This window comes from Centruroides sculpturatus, unplaced genomic scaffold (genome assembly GCF_000671375.1).
Source record: "Centruroides sculpturatus isolate CEXI.00-Female unplaced genomic scaffold, Cexi_2.0 scaffold381, whole genome shotgun sequence".
Lineage (NCBI taxonomy): Eukaryota > Metazoa > Arthropoda > Arachnida > Scorpiones > Buthidae > Centruroides > Centruroides sculpturatus.
The window spans coordinates 323,453-342,494 of NW_019384670.1; the positions used below are offsets into that span (position 1 = coordinate 323,453).

A 19,042-nucleotide genomic window follows, 5' to 3' on the forward strand; every position below is an offset into this window, starting at 1 on the left:
ATTACTGTATAACCATAAAAATATAAAATTATGTATAAATTTTTATTTTCATATTTAATATAAAACATTATAAATACACTGTTAAATATTAAGATATTCATTCCATATTACATATTATAAATATAATATGGACTAAGATACTTAATTGTTTATTTTTTAACATTCTTCAAGAAAGTTTTTTCAAACTTTTCAGAAAACTGTCAATTGCTTATTCTTATATATATATATATGTCAAATTTCATATTGATATTTTACATCATTGAGCAAAATTTTGGCATTTTAAAATTTTGTTAATTAAAAAATTCTTTGGTTATTTGAAATATGTGTTTCATTTTCATAACTTAACAAGCAGAACAAACATACAAATTGAAAATAATTAGTACACTCTGACTTTAAAAATGACTAGAATTAACACTGAATAAACACAATTTTATTATTATATATAAGAATTTTTTATAGCATGGCACATATGGTTAAATAGTATTCTGTTATAAAAATGTATTTTTACTTATATTACTATTCTAAATTCTTATAATCACAAGTTTTATGATTATAAAATATTTACAATAGCAGAACTGCTTTTTTAAATAGGAAACAAACTTTTAGTGAAAATTATGCTTTAAATCAAATCTAGTACATTAAATACATAAAAACAATACAGACATCATGCAAATTTTAGCAGGTAAAAAATAAATATTCTAATTATATCACTACATGCCCATAAATAAATTAAATATATATAAAATAGCAGTTCATGCAAATACATTAATTAACTACTATGAAAAATTATACTTTTAATTCCATTCTTTTTATTTAATAAATAACATCTCTCTTCAATATTTTGGATATGTGTAAAATTTGTTTGTTAGACTCTAATTTTGTTTTCTTTATATTTAATTTATTTGCATTGCATATTACAATAAAATGTCAGTTTTAATAGATTTTAATGATTTAATTACAACTAAGAATTAATAAGTAAAAAATTAAATTTGTTAATTCAAGACTCAATTATTCTATATTATATTGCTGAAAATTTTTAAATTAAAAAAATATTTAGTTTTTAACTAGAACATTAACTTGATATTAGCATTAAATTCAAGTAAAAAATTCAAAAAAATAAAATCTAACAATTTTAAGCATTCATTAAGTTTAATATCATAGCACAATAATACAATTCTCATTCTTATCCATATCCAGATTGGCAATCAATTTTAGTAGAGGTGCTCAACAATTTCTTATCAATTTTTATGAAAATCTAAACTGTTTTTTCAATTACTCAAATAAAATTACACAAAATTAAAACTTTTAATGCAAAATTTAATTTTATTTATAAAATAGAGAAATTAAGATAATTTCATTTTTTCAATGTATAAATAATCTACAATTTAATATTTTTCAAATTAAAAATTAGGTATTGTTTAATTTTCTATAAAATGAATGAAACAATAAAGAACAAAATATAAATAAATACAGGAGCTCCCCTACTGTTCAACTTATAAATGTTCAGACTCATTTTTCATTTTCATACAAATTTTGATGTTCCATTGCTGTTTGTGAAGTAACATTGAAGTTGATAACACTGAAGAAATGACATTTTTTGCTACTGTTTGCAACTTTTATAAGCTTTTACAATTAATACTTTAAAAAATGCATCCAAAACAAACATTAAATCTAGCATCTAGTGGAGATAAATGCAAGAAGTGTGGCTCTATTACCATGGAAACTAAACTTGACATTATAAAATCAAGTGTATTAGAAGAAAAGAAACTGCATTTTAAACATCTCATACTAAGCAGTAGCAGGTAAATGAACATAATGTATTCTATTAAATACATTGAAAAATCATACACTGACAATACATGGTTATTCTGTGTACAAATGTACTTTGTAGGTTAGTTTCCAACTTATGAACATTCTGACGTATGACAAAACCTTAGGAACCTAACCTGTTCAGAAGTAGAGGAGCACCTGTACTAATCAAAATACAGTGAAAATTAGATAAAAAGTAAAAGTCAAAGACATAAGAGTTACAAAAATAATTGCAATAAATAAATAAAAAATTATGATAACTTTCAATTATTATACAAAGTAAAATATGTTTATTAATAGTTTTAGGATAAATTTATATAAATTAAAATAAATTTATGTAGATATATTGAGTAAAATCCTCAAAGTTTCTTATTGAAAAATCAAAAAGTTAAACTTTTTAAAATAAAGCTGAAATTTAGAAAAATACCAAGAAAATTTTCATTTGGAATATCAATTTTTCTTAAATTTCTTAATTACTTGTCTAGTTGTCTCATATTTAAGTGGTAATTAATACTCACATTTTATATGTAGGATAGCATTATGAAAAAATATTGAGATTAATGAAATAAACAGTTTTTCTATCATCCTAGCAATCAAAATAAAAAAGGCAAAAAATACTGTCCATCAGCATTAGAAAAAATATTTAATATCAAACAAAATTCACAAGCAGTTTCAACATTGCATTAAGGTTGTCTTCAGACAAGACAGAACACACTTAGAAAACATACAAAGTTTGAAAAGCTTCATTAACATATTCAAAAAAATTCAGAAAAGAAACAGTATATTTGAAATACAGGTTTAATGTACAAAAATGTTTTCAAATGTTTTGAACAGACATCAAAATGGATTAGATTAATACAATGTTAAAAGTGCATGTGAATCTTGTTTCATATTACACATTTTTTCTAATGACAACAGAAACTTTTTATGCTATTTCTATTACAATTCTTGGCATATTGTTTTGTTAATCTTTAACATATCAATAATTTTAAACTGTATTTTGTGTTCAATTAGGAACTTCGTAACACCTTCATTAATGTTATCTAAATATTAAAAACTTTTTTCTGTTATCAATGCTCTTATTCTATAAGAAAATTACATATTTTTCATAATAAATAACTTATTTTGCATTCAAAAATCATGCTGTAATGTTGTAATGTAAAATCTACATTTTTCTGTTTAAAAGATTCAATTCTTACTGAGGAACCACAGCCTAGCAATGGTAAAAACTTTCTTTTTCTATAAATACGTATCCAAGTAATTTGAAATCAATAATTAATTTATTTGTTTTTCTATACTTTATATTTCAAAAATATATTTTAGATTGTATACATCATTACATGTCAAATACAGTGGATTCACTATTTTTATGACTGCAAACTTTTCTTTTCTTCCTTTCAAACATAATAATAAAAGATAGAAAAAAACTCTGATATTATTTTTATTTATTTCTAATTTATTAATAATAATTACAAATATAATATAATGGTAAATTTTCTATTTATGACTGTTCAAAATGCTTTATGTATTCATTCTAATTAGAAACATCAGTTCGAACAACCTACTTTTAGTATTACAAAATCACAAACTTATAAAACATATTCCTTACATTCTATCTGTTTATAGATGTTTTGTATTTCAACTATGTGGACAGTCAACAACTTTCTTGTATCACAAAGCGACCACCTGGATTTGAATTATCCAGAAATCTGTGGAGTGTATTAAATAGGATTCGAACCAAACATGGGTTGTGCAGTCACACTGTGGGGAAAAGTTGCATCCCCACAGTGTTACTGTGATGCTGAAAGACAGACTATACATCATATCTTGGAAGATTGTCCAGTAAGATCTTTTCTGGGACAACTGAGTGACTTCCTGATTGTGACTGAAAGTACTTTAAACTATATTTCTAACTTAGACTTACATTTATGATTTGTGTTCTTTCTTTTTCTGCTTTCTGTTCTTTTTGTCAATTAGATGTGTAGCCATACACTAAATAATAAATAATTTCAACTATGATGTTCCTCTGATTACAGGTTTTGTGAGCTTAAAATATACTTGGGATAGAATATAAGGAAGACACTTTATAAGTTTGTGGTTCTCCAATAAAGTAGACTGTTTGAAGTGATGCAAAATGCCATATTTTTTTGTTGGCCATCTCTCTGTGGTATTGTATAATTAAAATTGTATCTCTAAAAATATAATCTCAATTTTTAACACTGAACTTATATGAAATAAAATAGTCACTTAATAATGGTTTTAGAGGAGTATGTAGAAAGCTTGCTGATCATCATTAACTCACAAATAAGCTTTTACTTTCCTGGCTTGTTATGTATATAACATGGGAAAGTACTGGAATTATATTAAATTTGGCCCTCTGGGTTTTTTGAAAATCTCGATATTTTGAGACCACTGAACCAAAATAAAGTGTAAGAAGATATATATCACATCTTGAGTGGGATTAGACTTAATAAATTTTACTTGTTATTAGCATTTACTATTTTTTTTTTTAAATAAAACTTTTAAAAATAAAATCTGATAACAGATGAGACCACACACAATTTTAAACTTTGCTGATATACTTCTTAAACATAAATATTTTTTGCTAGGAAAGTTATTCAACTCATTACTGGATTTTTTAACTTGACAAATTAAATTACATTTTAAAAAACTAATCTCTAAAATGCACACATTAATGATATAAAACAAATTCACTTAACATAATACTTTCACTTCATTTACAATTAAGGCATCTTTGTCATTTACAAAATAATTGGAACAATCAAAAATTTGAATATTAAAATTATTTTACACATATTCTAATTTCAAATTTTCAAATAATTTGTCTTATATTTAAACTTTAATATCTGTTCAAAATACAATTAATATTCTTAATTTTTAAATATTCCAAATTTGTGTAAAATTTGATAATGTAAGGGAAAATTCATTAAAACTACACTCTTACAGGATTACACTTTCTAAATTTTTACAATACAGGATTACACTTTCTAAATTTTTTTATGCTAACTCCAAAGATGTAAACAAAACTTATTTTGGAAAATGATACACATTAAGAAAAATATTAGCAAATTTTATTTTTACCATCTTAAATAACAAGTAGACATTCTGTTAACTTCATAAATTTAGGAAAAATATCTTAAAGTGAATTAAAGTAGAACATCAGTGACTACTATCATCAATTACCTTGACCTTTCAATTAAAATGGGTGATTGGTTGAACCTGTTATTAATGCTCAATGCTTTAACTTTGCTGCCTATGTGCATCTGCCTTTAAACAAAAGTATTAATTGTTGCTGTACTAAAATGTTTCTATTGATTAATGAATAAAAGCAAGCATAGTTACTATCTATAGATAATATCAAATTACAACATACAAATTTTAATAATATGTTATCTATACAGAACAATTATGCTTTGTTTTTCTCTTATGTAAAGAGAGGACAATCACGTACTCAGAGTTGATTATGGTGTGCACATAAACAAAACAAACAAAAACAAATGTTTTCCAACTCCATCTGCTACATTTACAGAAAGAACAAATTTCAGTACAATAATAATTAATTATTGTTGTACTGCTTAGGTACAAGAAAAGTCCTACTTTTCCAAATTTTTCATATCAAATTAATACACTCCTACTCTTATTCTAGATGCTAGAGTGTTATTATTTTATTTTGAAAAATGATCTGCATAAAGAGAGCCATCTCATTCATTTAAAGAATTTTCTTTGTTAAATAAGCTTGCTTTGTATTGATCTTTAAAGCACACATTCAGGGATTGCACTGCATAGACCAAAATCTCAACTTCTGATATTTTTATTAAAGTGGCAATAAAAACCCTAGTCTACTTATTTCAACATTCAGTGTAAAATTGAATCACAAAGCATACTTCAGCAGAATGTCAAGCGTGGGCAGACAATACATAAAAAATGAGGATGTTCTCAAATTAATTGGTGACAAATATATATCCAAAAACATACAGTCACTCCTCATTTAATGACCTACTTGTTTAACAATTGCGTGGGCTTACAACTAACTCTCCTGTATAGTAAATCCCTTTTGCAGACTGAGTCTTCGGAATCACCTTTTGTAGTCTTTTGTTACTGCAGTCAGTCAGTATTTACTACACAAAACATTTGCAATCTCCAAGTCCATATATTTTGTTTATAAATTTGTACCTTATTGTGCACCCCATAGCACAAGATGTCAGCAAAAAAGAACATGACTTTGCCTGGACGAAGCACCAAGAATTGAAGGAAGAGCAACAGAGTTGGAATGTAGCAGCACTAAGAAGAAGAAGAGGAGGAGGAGGAGGAAAGCTACATCATTCTCTTCTTCTTCTTCCTCAAAAGCTACATCCAGAACTCCTACCTCTATAAATACAAGTACTTCCATTTGTTCACAGTCATCTCCCTTATCTGAGCCCTCTTCAGCTCCTGATAACCCTGCTGATAATTCTGATGATTACATATAACCTGAAATCATTACCATCTTTTCAAGGATTCAATGACTAAAATATTGATCTAAATGGTGTTTTTTAAATGAACTAACTTTAATTTTTTTGGTACAACATTTTAATAATTTTTGCTGATTATATTTTTATATTCTGTAATATGCAAGAGATGCAAATTAAAACAGAATTACCAAGTGGGAGTTTCTTTTAGACCATTTCTTTATCAAAAATAAATAAAACAATTAGCTTCTCATTTATTGACCAATTGACTTAACAATTTAGTCATACGAATGGAATTTTGTTGTTAATTAAGAAGTGCCTGTATTAATAAGAGAAGAATCAATATGATTGTCTGTATGATTTGACATTCTGATTGGATTAATACAATACTAGAAGGATGTATGGAGGAAAATACTAGAAAAAGAAGGCCAAAAATTGAGTTTATGGACACTATTGAACAATGGAGATCTTATTTTGCTGTTAAAAGTCTGGTGTCTGACTAATGGTTAATGAATTTGCTGCCCACCAGTCTTTGTAACTTAGGAAGGAAACAAAAAATTTGTGTTTAAATATAAAAGCAACAAAGATAAAGATGCACATAAGCATTATCTATTCTGATTTTATATTTAATAAAACCTTAAATTTAACATAAATAGATTAGTAATTTTCAGTTTAATTAATTAAACTGACAATTATTAATATGCAACTCATTTCTTCATGATAAAAAACTTTTTATCATGAAGAAATAATATATTAATTATTATTATTATTTTGATGAAAACCATTCATAAACTCAATATGGTGTAATATAAAAGACACAATAATAAATAATTTAAATCAGAGAATGAATAAATAAATAAATACTCAAAAAGTTAATATTTTCTTTTAAATTAACAAAAGTTAAATTAGTAAGAAAAACAAAACTCTATACAATTTTCATAGCATTTTGTTTGTTTTTAGAAATAATCATACTTTATCATTCCTTTCAAAAATTATTTATACATTAGGCTTTGATATTTATATGTATATCAGTATTATTTCAAACTATTAATAAATTCTAACAAAATTCAAACTATCAATAATTCAAAAAATAAACAACTTTTTTTTGTGTAAGATATTGTTATAAATAATTCAAAATAATTAATTATTTAGCACTACAAAATTTGAGTATAGTATATAAATAGTTATGTTTTAAAAATTAATCAAATTTGGAAGTTTTAAAAAATTTTGAAAGTAATACATAAAGCAGTCTTACATACATAATATATGCTAAATGTTAAATACACATAAATGCTAATGTCAAATAAACTATAAAAATTTTGTAGATTAATATTTTAATACTGCCTATTTAAAATGATTAAAAGTTTATTATAATTGAATACATATCATTATGATATATTGAATACTGACATAATATTAGTATATCATAATCATATGATATCATTTAAAAGATTTTAACTACGAAAGTAATTTTAAAGCAAAAATAATAAAATTTCTTTACTAAACCAACAAACAATGTCTCAATTTCAAAAACAGTTGAGCACCCTTACTAATCTGCCTCATTCAAAATATAATTTAATTTAAAAATAATTTATTGAAATAATAATAATAATAATAATAAAATAAAAACAGTTTTCAATAAATATAATTCACATGTAAGAAAATACATCCAACTTAGGCCAAGTGCGACGGACTAATTCAGAGAAGAATCCAAGTTTTGGTTTTTGTTGCTTGTTTTGAGAAACAGATGCATTTTCCTCTGATGAAGAAAAGGAAATTCTTGAATTACGTTTCTCTTCTGTTTTTAAATTATGTGATTTCTTAACTAATTTTGTCTCAGTGGAGGGATAAGTTTGAATTTTGCCAAGTTTGCATGGATCATCACAAGAAGCTGCAGGTGAAGGGAGGCTAAGAGGTTTTATTACCTGGAGTCCAACTTTGATCTTCTTAGTCAAAGCACCTTCTGGGAATATTGCTTGTACCTGAGGTACAACCGTCGAGCTCACCATGCCACCTTCTGGACCAATTGCATGTACTTCTTGACGGATACGTGTGATGATAGCAAAATATTGCGGAAAGTCCGTTGTTAATATTCGGGTAATGCGATTAGTGTTTAAATCTTCTAATGCACTCAGTTCTAAAATAATTAATTATTATAAATAAATAAGTAAAAAAACTTTTTCCAATACAATATTTAAAAATGATTTAATATATATTAAATATCAATAATAACAAGATATACTTATTCTAATAAATAGCACACTATCTATAATATTTTTCAGTTTACAGCTACACTGTTTATTAGACAGTGCTTACTATTAGAGGGAGACTATTGTTTCTATTCTTTGGGTGCAATTATTATTCCAGGAGGATTAATGGAATAAATCCATAAACTTTTTTCATCTTATTATTATTCAAGCAATAACACAATACTGAATGCATTCATACTTTATTTCAATATATGATTAACATAGCAACACTAAATAGACTGTGCAATTTTTCAGTTTAAAATAAACCTTATCTTCCTCCTACACAGACAGTCTGCTTAATATTTCTGAGTCAACAAACCATATATCAAACCAAAATTAAATATGTTTAAAATACTAATATTGCCATTTTGTATTTATCTATAATATCAATATCTAGTATATTAATTTTAGTATTTTAGTATACAGTGGTACCTCAGGATACGAAATTAATCCGTTCCGAAACTGAGATCGTATCATGAAAATGTCGTAAGGTGGATTATCTTTTCCCATACGATTACATGTAAAACCAAATAATTCGTTCCAACGTGAAAAACATACTCAAATTAAAGCCAAGTAATACATTAAAAAAAATAACTGTAGTAAGAAAAACAAATGAAAAATGCGAACTAATGTAACGTCGTATCGTGAGTTTTTGTTCGTATCGTGGAGCAAAAATATGTTCGAATTTCATGTCGTATCCTGAAAATTTCGTATGCTGGGGCGTTCGTAACCTGAGGTACCACTGTACTGAAACTGATGATTGATTTTCTGTATTCAATATCTATATACCAAAGTATTAATATATCAAAGAAATATCAAAGCAAGACCAATCTCTATATCAAAATTTTGGTTTAGGGTAGTGCTTACAATTAGAATGCATTATCTTAACCATTTTCACCTAGCAGCTGTGCTATTTATTAGAATAAACTACAGTATATATATATATAAATATAAAATAAAGATAAAATTTTACTGTAGTTATCTAAATTGTACTCAAAATTAAACTTTTACTTTATTTTTACAAACACTGTCAATTATTTTAAATTAAACAATAATTAATCTTGTTATAGAAGTCAATAGTTTACCATGTTAAACATTTTGGTATCAATAAACTTTCCAGCTCTAGATTATTATAAAAATTTAAATGAATAAAACAACTTTAAGTAAGTTATGAACAAAACACAAAAATTTTGTTAATAAAATTTATACTGCAGACATAAAAATTAAACTTCACTATCTGACATTCATGGACAATGTACTATGCCTCATGTATAAAGACATTATTCTATAATTTTTTCAAAAATACTATTCAGTAACCTTATGTCAGTCCAGCAAGGTAAAAAACACAGCTCAAATGTTTTCAGTCTAAATCGGAAACCTTCTCCAGGAACCAATAAATTCTAAAATGGAATGCTAATGCACAAAAGAACAATCAATTTTAAAAACTTAAAATAGGAATGCACCACTGCCCTCTATTTACACCTCAGATGAAGATGTGGTTCCATTGCTGTAACATGCCTCTCTTCCTAGAATGACAGCAAGGACCAATTGCATTAGAGATATTAGAGCTCTGAAAATTTTTAAAGCTACACTGAAAGGTAACTATCAATTAGAAGCATAAAAAATCCATTTCTAAAGCATGACAAGCGTGTTATGATCCGTCATTGTGATCCAGCACACATTCAATAAAATTTGCTAATTTCAATACTGTGGTAGCATTCAATCCTAGAATTCAAGTTGCATTGCAAGTTTTTAAACTTTGTTTGCTTATTGGGTATTCAAAAAAGCAAGTGACTTGTAACCCTGTGATAATTGTACAATGGACCATTTAATTTTTACTTTATTTATTTACTTTCTTTATTTGTATATATTGCAGTCATATATATCAATATTCATGTTTAGTACTGATTTTACTCTATTTGTAATGTTATTATTTGTCTTATTATTTTTGATTTATTTTAAAATTAGTTTGCAGTTGTATGTTCTTTTTTATGATTGGTTAACAGTCCTATTGCTATGTTTTAAAAATTTGTGTTCTAAAATGTTGTCATTCCATTATATATTCTACTTGATGAAGATCGTTAAAAACAGTCAAAAACTTTATAGTTATTAAAAATTTTTGCTGTGTTTTAAGGTTGTTGAAGTGTGTTTACTTTACTTGACTACTATTAATTTGTTTGAAGAAAATATTTTGAATCATTTCCTTATCATTAAACTATTAATATTGCAAAATTAACAATATTTTACAATAATATCTAGCTGGCAACCTTCATTCTCAGTTAATAATACAAGAAATTTATAGTGAATGGCGACACACTAGTTCAATAATTTTTCTAAATTTTCTGTTTATGTTGAAAGTTCTATTCAACTCTGATCACATCTACAGCTTATTAATTAATTATCATTCTCAAAACTGAAATATTACTCATAAATTTTTGTGGATTGACCACCACACCATGCTGCATATAATTTGGGAGACCAAGTTGTTTATTTTAATTTCTTGAAAATTCAGTATTTTTACTGAATTACAATGGGTTTTCAAATCACATCACTTAAAATACAACATTGTACAATAATTCAATAAAAAAATCAAAACACATTGTTCAAAATATGTTGATGATTCAAAAGTACATGCACAATAGTTATTTTCATTGGCCATTAATAATAACATTTACATATGTCATATCATTTGAGAGACATTGACCTTTTGAAAATAAATGGCAACAAATATCTTCAAGAATAGTTAAATGTTTCAAATGTTTTCTTGGTGTACCAACTTCAAAGAAAATTTTTGCCTCCACTAATAAGTCAACAGAAAACTTTCCTTACCAAAGTTTTATTTGTAATTCATAGAAACATTTATACTGTATTTACAATAATTATGGGATGAGTAATTGAAATTGGAATCAAGAATTAGAAAAATCAAGCATTCACCAGTAATCAGAATAGGAATCAAGCAAATTTCAATATTCTGATTCTTAAAATGATGCTTCCACGTTTAATAAGAAAATTGATTATTTTTTTTCAGTTGAAGATTCAAGACAAGTAAGTCTAAATATTCATCTGATTATTCTTTACCCCAAAGAAAAGTTCATGCAATTGTACATTTAGAAAAATCTGGCTCAAGTGAATGAATTCAAAAATTGGTTAAGTTGTGATGATGATATTTGTATAGCTTGTTGCATCATTTGCCAAATCTCATTTAATGTAAAATACAATGGAATTAAAGCATTTATGAGGCAATTGGCATGCATTGTAAATGCTTTAATTCCATCATACTTTTTCTTATGCTTTAATGAAGCATAAAAAATGGAATGTATCTTCTCATTTACCTTCCCCCATCATTGCATCAGCCAGCAAAGCCAGTTTCCAAAGATGGCAAACCCAGATGACATAATGGAAGAGTTCTTCCAAAAAGAAATTAGTTGGAATTTTTTTTTTTTGGGAGTAGTGTTGTAATATTAACAATTTATTTTGTAGTACACAATAAAAGCATGCATATCCACATACAGAATTTTTGGGTTTCTTTTGAAAGATTGATTTTGGATTTTCCAATCATTTTCCATTCTTAACTGTGTTTATTAATTAATGAATGGACCATGCTCATAATGTAAATCATTAATTTTTTTAAACTAAACTGAATTTTAAAAAGTATTCAAAATAATTGGAATTTGGAGTTTTCAATATAATCATAATTGAAATCAGAATTGAGAGAAATTTTGGTATTGTCCCATCACTAATTTATGAACTAAAATTTTTAAACATATAGCCACTGAACTAAAGCTACACACAGCTGGATGGCCGAGTGGTCAAGGTGGCAGCCTACTGCTCTGGGGGACCCAGGATCGAATCCAGATGGGTTAAGGAATCCCCATAAATTTTTTGTGGGTGGTCCGTTTGGATATGTCGGTCCCTCGCCACCCGGTAGCCCCATTGTGGGCCTGGCTGAACCAATAATGTGCCTGCTATAAGAGGCCCTCTTAGTGCCCACAGGGTAGAAAGAGTAAAAAAAACTAAAACTACATTAAACACAAGAATTTGTCTTTTTTATACTACTCATTCATTCTTCCTTTATGCAAGCAAAATACTACTATGGCAATTACCATTAATTTAAATGGCAAAATTTTATTCATATTAAGTAAAATTTAAAATATGCATAACTTACTTAGAATACAATTCTTGCATACGATAAAGATCCACTGTACATAAATTTTAAAAATATTAAAATTTTCTATTCTCTTTGTTTATCATAAACCTTGATATTAAAAAAAAATCTAGTCTTCAGATAATGGATCAACATATATTCAAACATGTTTAAAAAATGAAATCATATTAACTTTTATAATATGTCATTTTTATTGCCATTATTTAAAAAAAATATTATTTTATTCAAACTAAATATTTTTCAAAGCAATATACTATATTATATTTATATGTAATTATAAAAATAAAATTATAGAATATCTTAATTGGATGAATAATTAATTTTTTGTTAATAAAAAATTTATTCCTCTGTGAAATACATCTAAACCATCAGAATTAAATTAATAAAAATGCCCTCTCATATAAAATTATTTTGCATAGAAAAATATAATGCATATAAAGACAATTTCCATATATGTTTAAAATAATGTAGATAATAAAAACATCAAACTACACCTTAATCCAATAGAAAACATAAATTTTTTAATGTCAAACTAATATTTTCAATCTTATTGAAAGACCTTCATCAGGTTCTGAAGATAGCACATAAATTTGAATAGAACACAAAATTCAAAGTAATTGGATAGTAAAAGTAATATGTTATGAGTTGTCATAATGCAGATAATTACAGCAAAAACATCTATATGTACTAAACTTAATAGACTAAGATAAAATCTATTTTCAGTTTGTTAAGGTACTTGTACATAAAGTTAATTTACATTTTATACATCACTTTATAGCTTACTTGATGTAGATTAGCCCTATTGCATCTATTTTATTGTTTAATTTTATTTAAATGAATTAGAAACAAAAACATTCCCAATTTCACTCTTGCCATAGTGGTATTCCTCCATGTCATTCCTAATATTAAAGTTACCCCTTGTTAAGTAACTTAAATACATACAGTTGATGTCACACCAACAATTGTATTGACTTAAGAGAAAAATTCACATAAAAAGGCATTAAAGAACTTTAACAAGTTTTTATATGAATTTTTCTCTTTAGTCAAACTTACCCCTGACCAGTACAAAAATTCTTCTCAAAATTTCTCCAGCTCTCAATCTTTTATTGATTTCCAGTTACTTTTTAATTTTACGGTATTAATAAAAAGATAACTGTAAATTAAATTATAATCAAGAGGACTGATGTCATTTCTTTCAGTAAACTGGTACTTAGATGAATAAGCCTTATAAATAGGTGAGAAAGAAATGAAAATATGTTTGATTAAATGCCATTAACTTAATTTGCATGCAGAAATGAATATCTAACTGTAAAGGTATTTACACAAAAAATGTGTGTATTGAGAATTTTTGTCTTATATTAATAAATTTTATGTAAACAAATTTATTTTGTTTTTTAATTTCCCTATTTTTTATAAATAAACAAGAATTTTTAATAGTAAATTTTTTGCTAGGTACAACTAATAACAGCATAATGAAAAATAACCAGTTTTTAATTTAGATTCTGTATTGTCAACTATTAAATTATAAAATTCTATAACATCGTTAGGAGGAGGAAAAGTTATACTTCAATTTCATAAAGGACTAACATCTTTACTTAAATGATCAGAAATAAATATATTACAAGTTTTTACCTTCTCCTTCAAAACTTTCATTAAGAACATCATGAACAGCATCTTCAGTAGCTTCCAGTGTATGCTCTCTCCAAGTCTCTCCATTGTCACTTCGTAAAATAGTTATTTCTCTTTCTCTTCCTCTTAGTGAGGCAAAATGTGGAATCTCTATTATAACTGGTCTAGAAAGAAGTAATTTTTAGTTTAAAAATTTGTAATCAGGCTGCAACAACAAGCACTTTTTATTAATTATAAATTAATTAAAATTTAATTAAATTTATTTACATAAAAATTTATAAGCTTGTTGCTATCAAACCATATTATGTTATTTTCAATTAATATTCTCATTCTTTTCTTTAACAGGATTTTTGCAACATATTATTCATTCAATGTTATTCATTCATTAAATATTTGACTCTGTAATGTTAAAAATAATACTAGTGTAGTGCTGCGCTACTTTAGTATTGTTGTTCATGTATGCTTAGATATTAATATAATTTGTGTATATAAATTATCTTCCATTACCATGTGTTGGGATCTACTTTTTGTATAATTGTCTGCGGAATATTATGTTGTATCACTTTTCTTGCTACACCAACTAGTGTAGACTAATTGGTCAAGAACGGGGTCACGTGTTAAGAGAGTATTCATGAATGAGGGGGGATTATAAATTGGACCGTCTCGTGTGGTGAAAGATCTTTCTTGGTTTTGTTTTGCGGTCCGATATAGTTCGTCTGGTAGCAAGACAGAAGAGTCAGCCAAGGAATGAATACATCGAGTGGAGGTACTGTATTGTAATCTGTTTCCATTCTTAAGAACTTATCATCAACAGCTTCGTGGTGTGCATGTATGGACAGTAATATTGATATTGTAAACGTATGATAGATATATATATATATATATATATATATATGAAATAAGTCTACATATAGAAAGTGCATTAGTGGAGAGTCATGAAATGTTGTCTGATGATCAGAAATTTGAAAGTTCATCTAATAGAAGAACAAAGGAAGGTTGTGGCAGCATGTGTTTATCATCTTGTAAATACAGTAGAGCATCATTTATCCAAAAGACAATTATCCGAAAGAATTCCAGTCGGCAAATTTAAATTTTTGCCAGTGCTGTGGCGCTACAATCTTTGGCTATGTCTTGGGCTACTCAAATATTTTACATTTTTGATACTAAATTAACTTTTGAAGTATAATTTTTTATTGCTTTTATATTTTTCAATATACAGTAGAGCGTCGTTTATCCGAAACGTCGGTTATCCGAAGGAATTCCAGTCGACAAATTTAAATTTTTGCCAGTGCTGTGGCGCTGTAATCTTTGGCTATGTCTTCGGCTACTCAAATATTTTACGTTTTTGATACTAAATTAACTTCTGAAGTATAATTTTTTATTGTTTTTATATTTTTCAATATGTTTATTTTGTTTGTACAAAATAAAAAATTAATTTTTAACGATACAACAGTCTTTGTTAGGCTTAACATCGACGAAAATTCAACGCAAAGCGACACGCAACGGAAAAAAATTTCAACACGGGATAAATTAATATATTTTTTCGTACATAACTGGTTATCCGAAAAATAAGTTATCCGAACAACCCCAGTTCCCAATTGATTCGGATAAACGACACTCTACTGTATTTATTTTGTTTGTACAAAATAAAAAAATAATTTTTAACGATACAATAGTCTTCGTTAGGCTTAACATCGACAAAAATTCAACGCAAAGCGACACACAATGGAGAAAAATTTCAACATGGGATAGGTTAATATATTTTTTCGTACATAATCGGTTATCCGAAATATAGATTTTCCGAACAACCCCAGTCCCCAATTGATTCAGATAATCGATGCTCTACTGCAGTTATAAAATTATGATTCTTATTTAAAATAATCTTAACTGTATAACATGTTTATTACTATGTGTATTCATTATTTTTGTCTGATTGATGGATAACATGATATAAGCTGACAAAATCTATTAGGTGAAGATGACATAAGTGAAGGTCAAAACTATTACACTATAACTAATACTAATATCTGCCTGCCACTATTTAAAATCATTCTGTTTCTTAAAATCTTGTTTTTATAATTTAGCTCTTTTTGTCATAAAGAACAGGATAGTATCTGATATCCTCCAACAGTTTTTCAACAGCAGTTTCAGACCATATCATATTTGCCATTTTTTTGCTCCTTTTCAAAATTTCCACACCATGTTGTATGTAGTACTAAGGATGATTGGTAAAAATATGATGTCATGTATACTTGGAATTATGGGTGTTGCATGCTGATTAGTTGCGATAATATTGCCACACAAAAATACATGTTGTCTGAAATCCAAAAATGTAAAAGTTTTGGGGAATCATTTTTTGGCAGATTGCCATACTTTCCCTGTTATATATAACAACTTGGAAAGCAACAGTAAAATATACATATATATATATATATATAATATACACTATACATGTACTGTACATACCCATATATGTATGTATGTATGTATGTATGTATGTACAGTATATAGTGTCCTATTTTTGTCCCATTTTAAATAGAACAGTCAAAAATCTTGAGAACTAAGCAATAAAAAAGTTTTTAACAACAAGTTGTAAGAACAAGAGGAAAAATGCAACTATATTAATCAAGAACATGTAGACATATTTTTCATAGGTTAACCACTACTGAGTTTATTATGCTAAAGTACACAAAAAGATGCCAATTTGGTATTTTTCTAATGCTTTTAATGATACAGTTTGTTAATTAAAAAAAGTTATTCCTCTTCCCAGTAGAGTATTTCAATCATACACTAATGTTTCAGACTTCATTGAGAAGCATTCCTCAAGTATTTACCATTGTAATATGAAAGCTTGAAGAAATTCTATTTCTGGAAAGCATTATGAATTCCTTTTCATAGAATGTTATTTGAAGAAGTGCATTCCAAAGAGATATCACATAATATGCACAGTTACAATGCCAAGAAATTATGCTATTCAATCTTCATTTTTATAACAAGTATTAAAAAGAAATAAAACAAATATAAGCAAAAATTTGAAAAACTTTGAAAATGAACAGTTTTAAAATCCTTACCCTAAAAATTTTGCACTAGCTGGACCAACTTCCAAAATACGAGAAGCACATGCTTCACCTTCCATCAGAGGTGGAGGATGTGCCAATTTTTCTCTTCTTAAGTAACGACAAGTAATACGCATTGGCATAGGAGCTTTTCTTGGAGGGATAATCACTCGTACACCTGAATGTCTGCAACCTCTCATAGCCCCTCCTCTTGCATCAACCATGAAACTAACTAGGAAACTGCAAAGGTAAAAAAATTTCTAGAATTATAATAATGAAATTCTGTTATAGGTTTATAGATGAATTTATTAATATGCAAGCAGAACAATTTCTATTTTTTAAAATTATTGTTCAATTTTTTTAATTTAAACAAATAAATAATTTACCTATAAATTATTTATGTTCTTAAAATATATGAAGAATAAAATTTTTTAAATAATTCACTCTTATCTATTTATTACTTGATAATATATAATACTACAATATGAAAAATTTTGAAAATTATTTTAAATTCTTTTCAAGAAATATTTTAATTATTTAAGCCAGTTAATGAACTGATATCATCTTTAAAGCATGAATACACAAATTACATATTCAAAGTTGTTTGCAATTAAGGATGAAACAATTATCAAGTTATCCAATGAATGATGAATCAAAATTGTATAATCATCCAATTAATCACTTAATCATTAAAGCATTCTAGCAGTAGCTCCAAGAGATAGTGTTGTATAATTATGTATCCCCTAATTTTTCCAGAAAGTTCACTTCATCTCTATCATAACATAAAAGCATATGCAATATAGGATAGGGGGCCAATGGGATGATAAACCCAAATATGCTGAATATGCCTGTAATAACTAATGACAGTAACCCCAAGGATGGTATTGTAAGTTGTATTTAGGTAAGGTCCTTATTTTGTGCACAGTGTTTAGTGAAAAAAGTGTTCTTTTTATGTGGTTAACAAGGTATTTGAATTTTGCAGATGTATAACCTTAGGTACTGCAACTGATACTAACTGCAACTTTAAGACATTGTCTATATATTGTAGGTAAAGGAGAGGGTATCAAATACCAAGTAGGGAGTTAAAAATTTTTGATTCAATGTTCCAAATAATAAGTTCAGCTAATATGACAGAGAGAGAGAGAGAGAGAGTTGTTTTTTAATATAAATATTAGTGATGGGACAATTATGTAGGATGTGAGCTATGCATTGATGCAGATGTGAAATATGAACTTATGATACTCATAAATTCTCAAATAAATTTTTTTGGGAGCTCATTCATATTATTACATTAAACTAAAATAATTTAAAACAATCATATTAAAAATGTAAGTGTTTATTAATTATACATTTATAAATGTATAATTAATAAACACTTACATTTTTACTACTCTGTATGCCTTAAATATTTTTTAAGAATTGAAGAGTAATGAAATTGCCTGTACACATATATACATTTATGTAAATACATAAAAAAAAACACACACAAATTCATTTTATGTATAAAATGCATACTCAAACAACTTTGAAATTTATTTCTCCAAAAAACAGGATTAATTGTAAATTTAGATTGCAATACTCACAACTAAGATCATGATAACTATAATGTTTTATTTTTATTAAAAATTTAATAAAAATAAAGATAAATATTTCTAAAAGGTAACA

At 26.6% G+C, this 19,042-nt stretch overlaps 1 protein-coding gene across 1 annotated transcript in view; it reads right to left on the minus strand.

The window, feature by feature from the left end:
* The window catches only part of LOC111626691 (ankyrin-3-like), a 173,100-nt gene that overhangs the window by 2,093 nt on the left and 151,965 nt on the right, over positions 1–19,042 (minus strand). Inside the window, exons 23-25 of the mRNA XM_023370173.1 lie at positions 17,393–17,617; positions 14,325–14,485; positions 8,204–8,415 (exon numbers count right to left, since the gene is read on the minus strand). Of these exons, the coding sequence (XP_023225941.1) occupies positions 8,204–8,415; positions 14,325–14,485; positions 17,393–17,617 (598 nt within the window). The remainder of the gene's footprint in view (positions 1–8,203; positions 8,416–14,324; positions 14,486–17,392; positions 17,618–19,042) is intronic.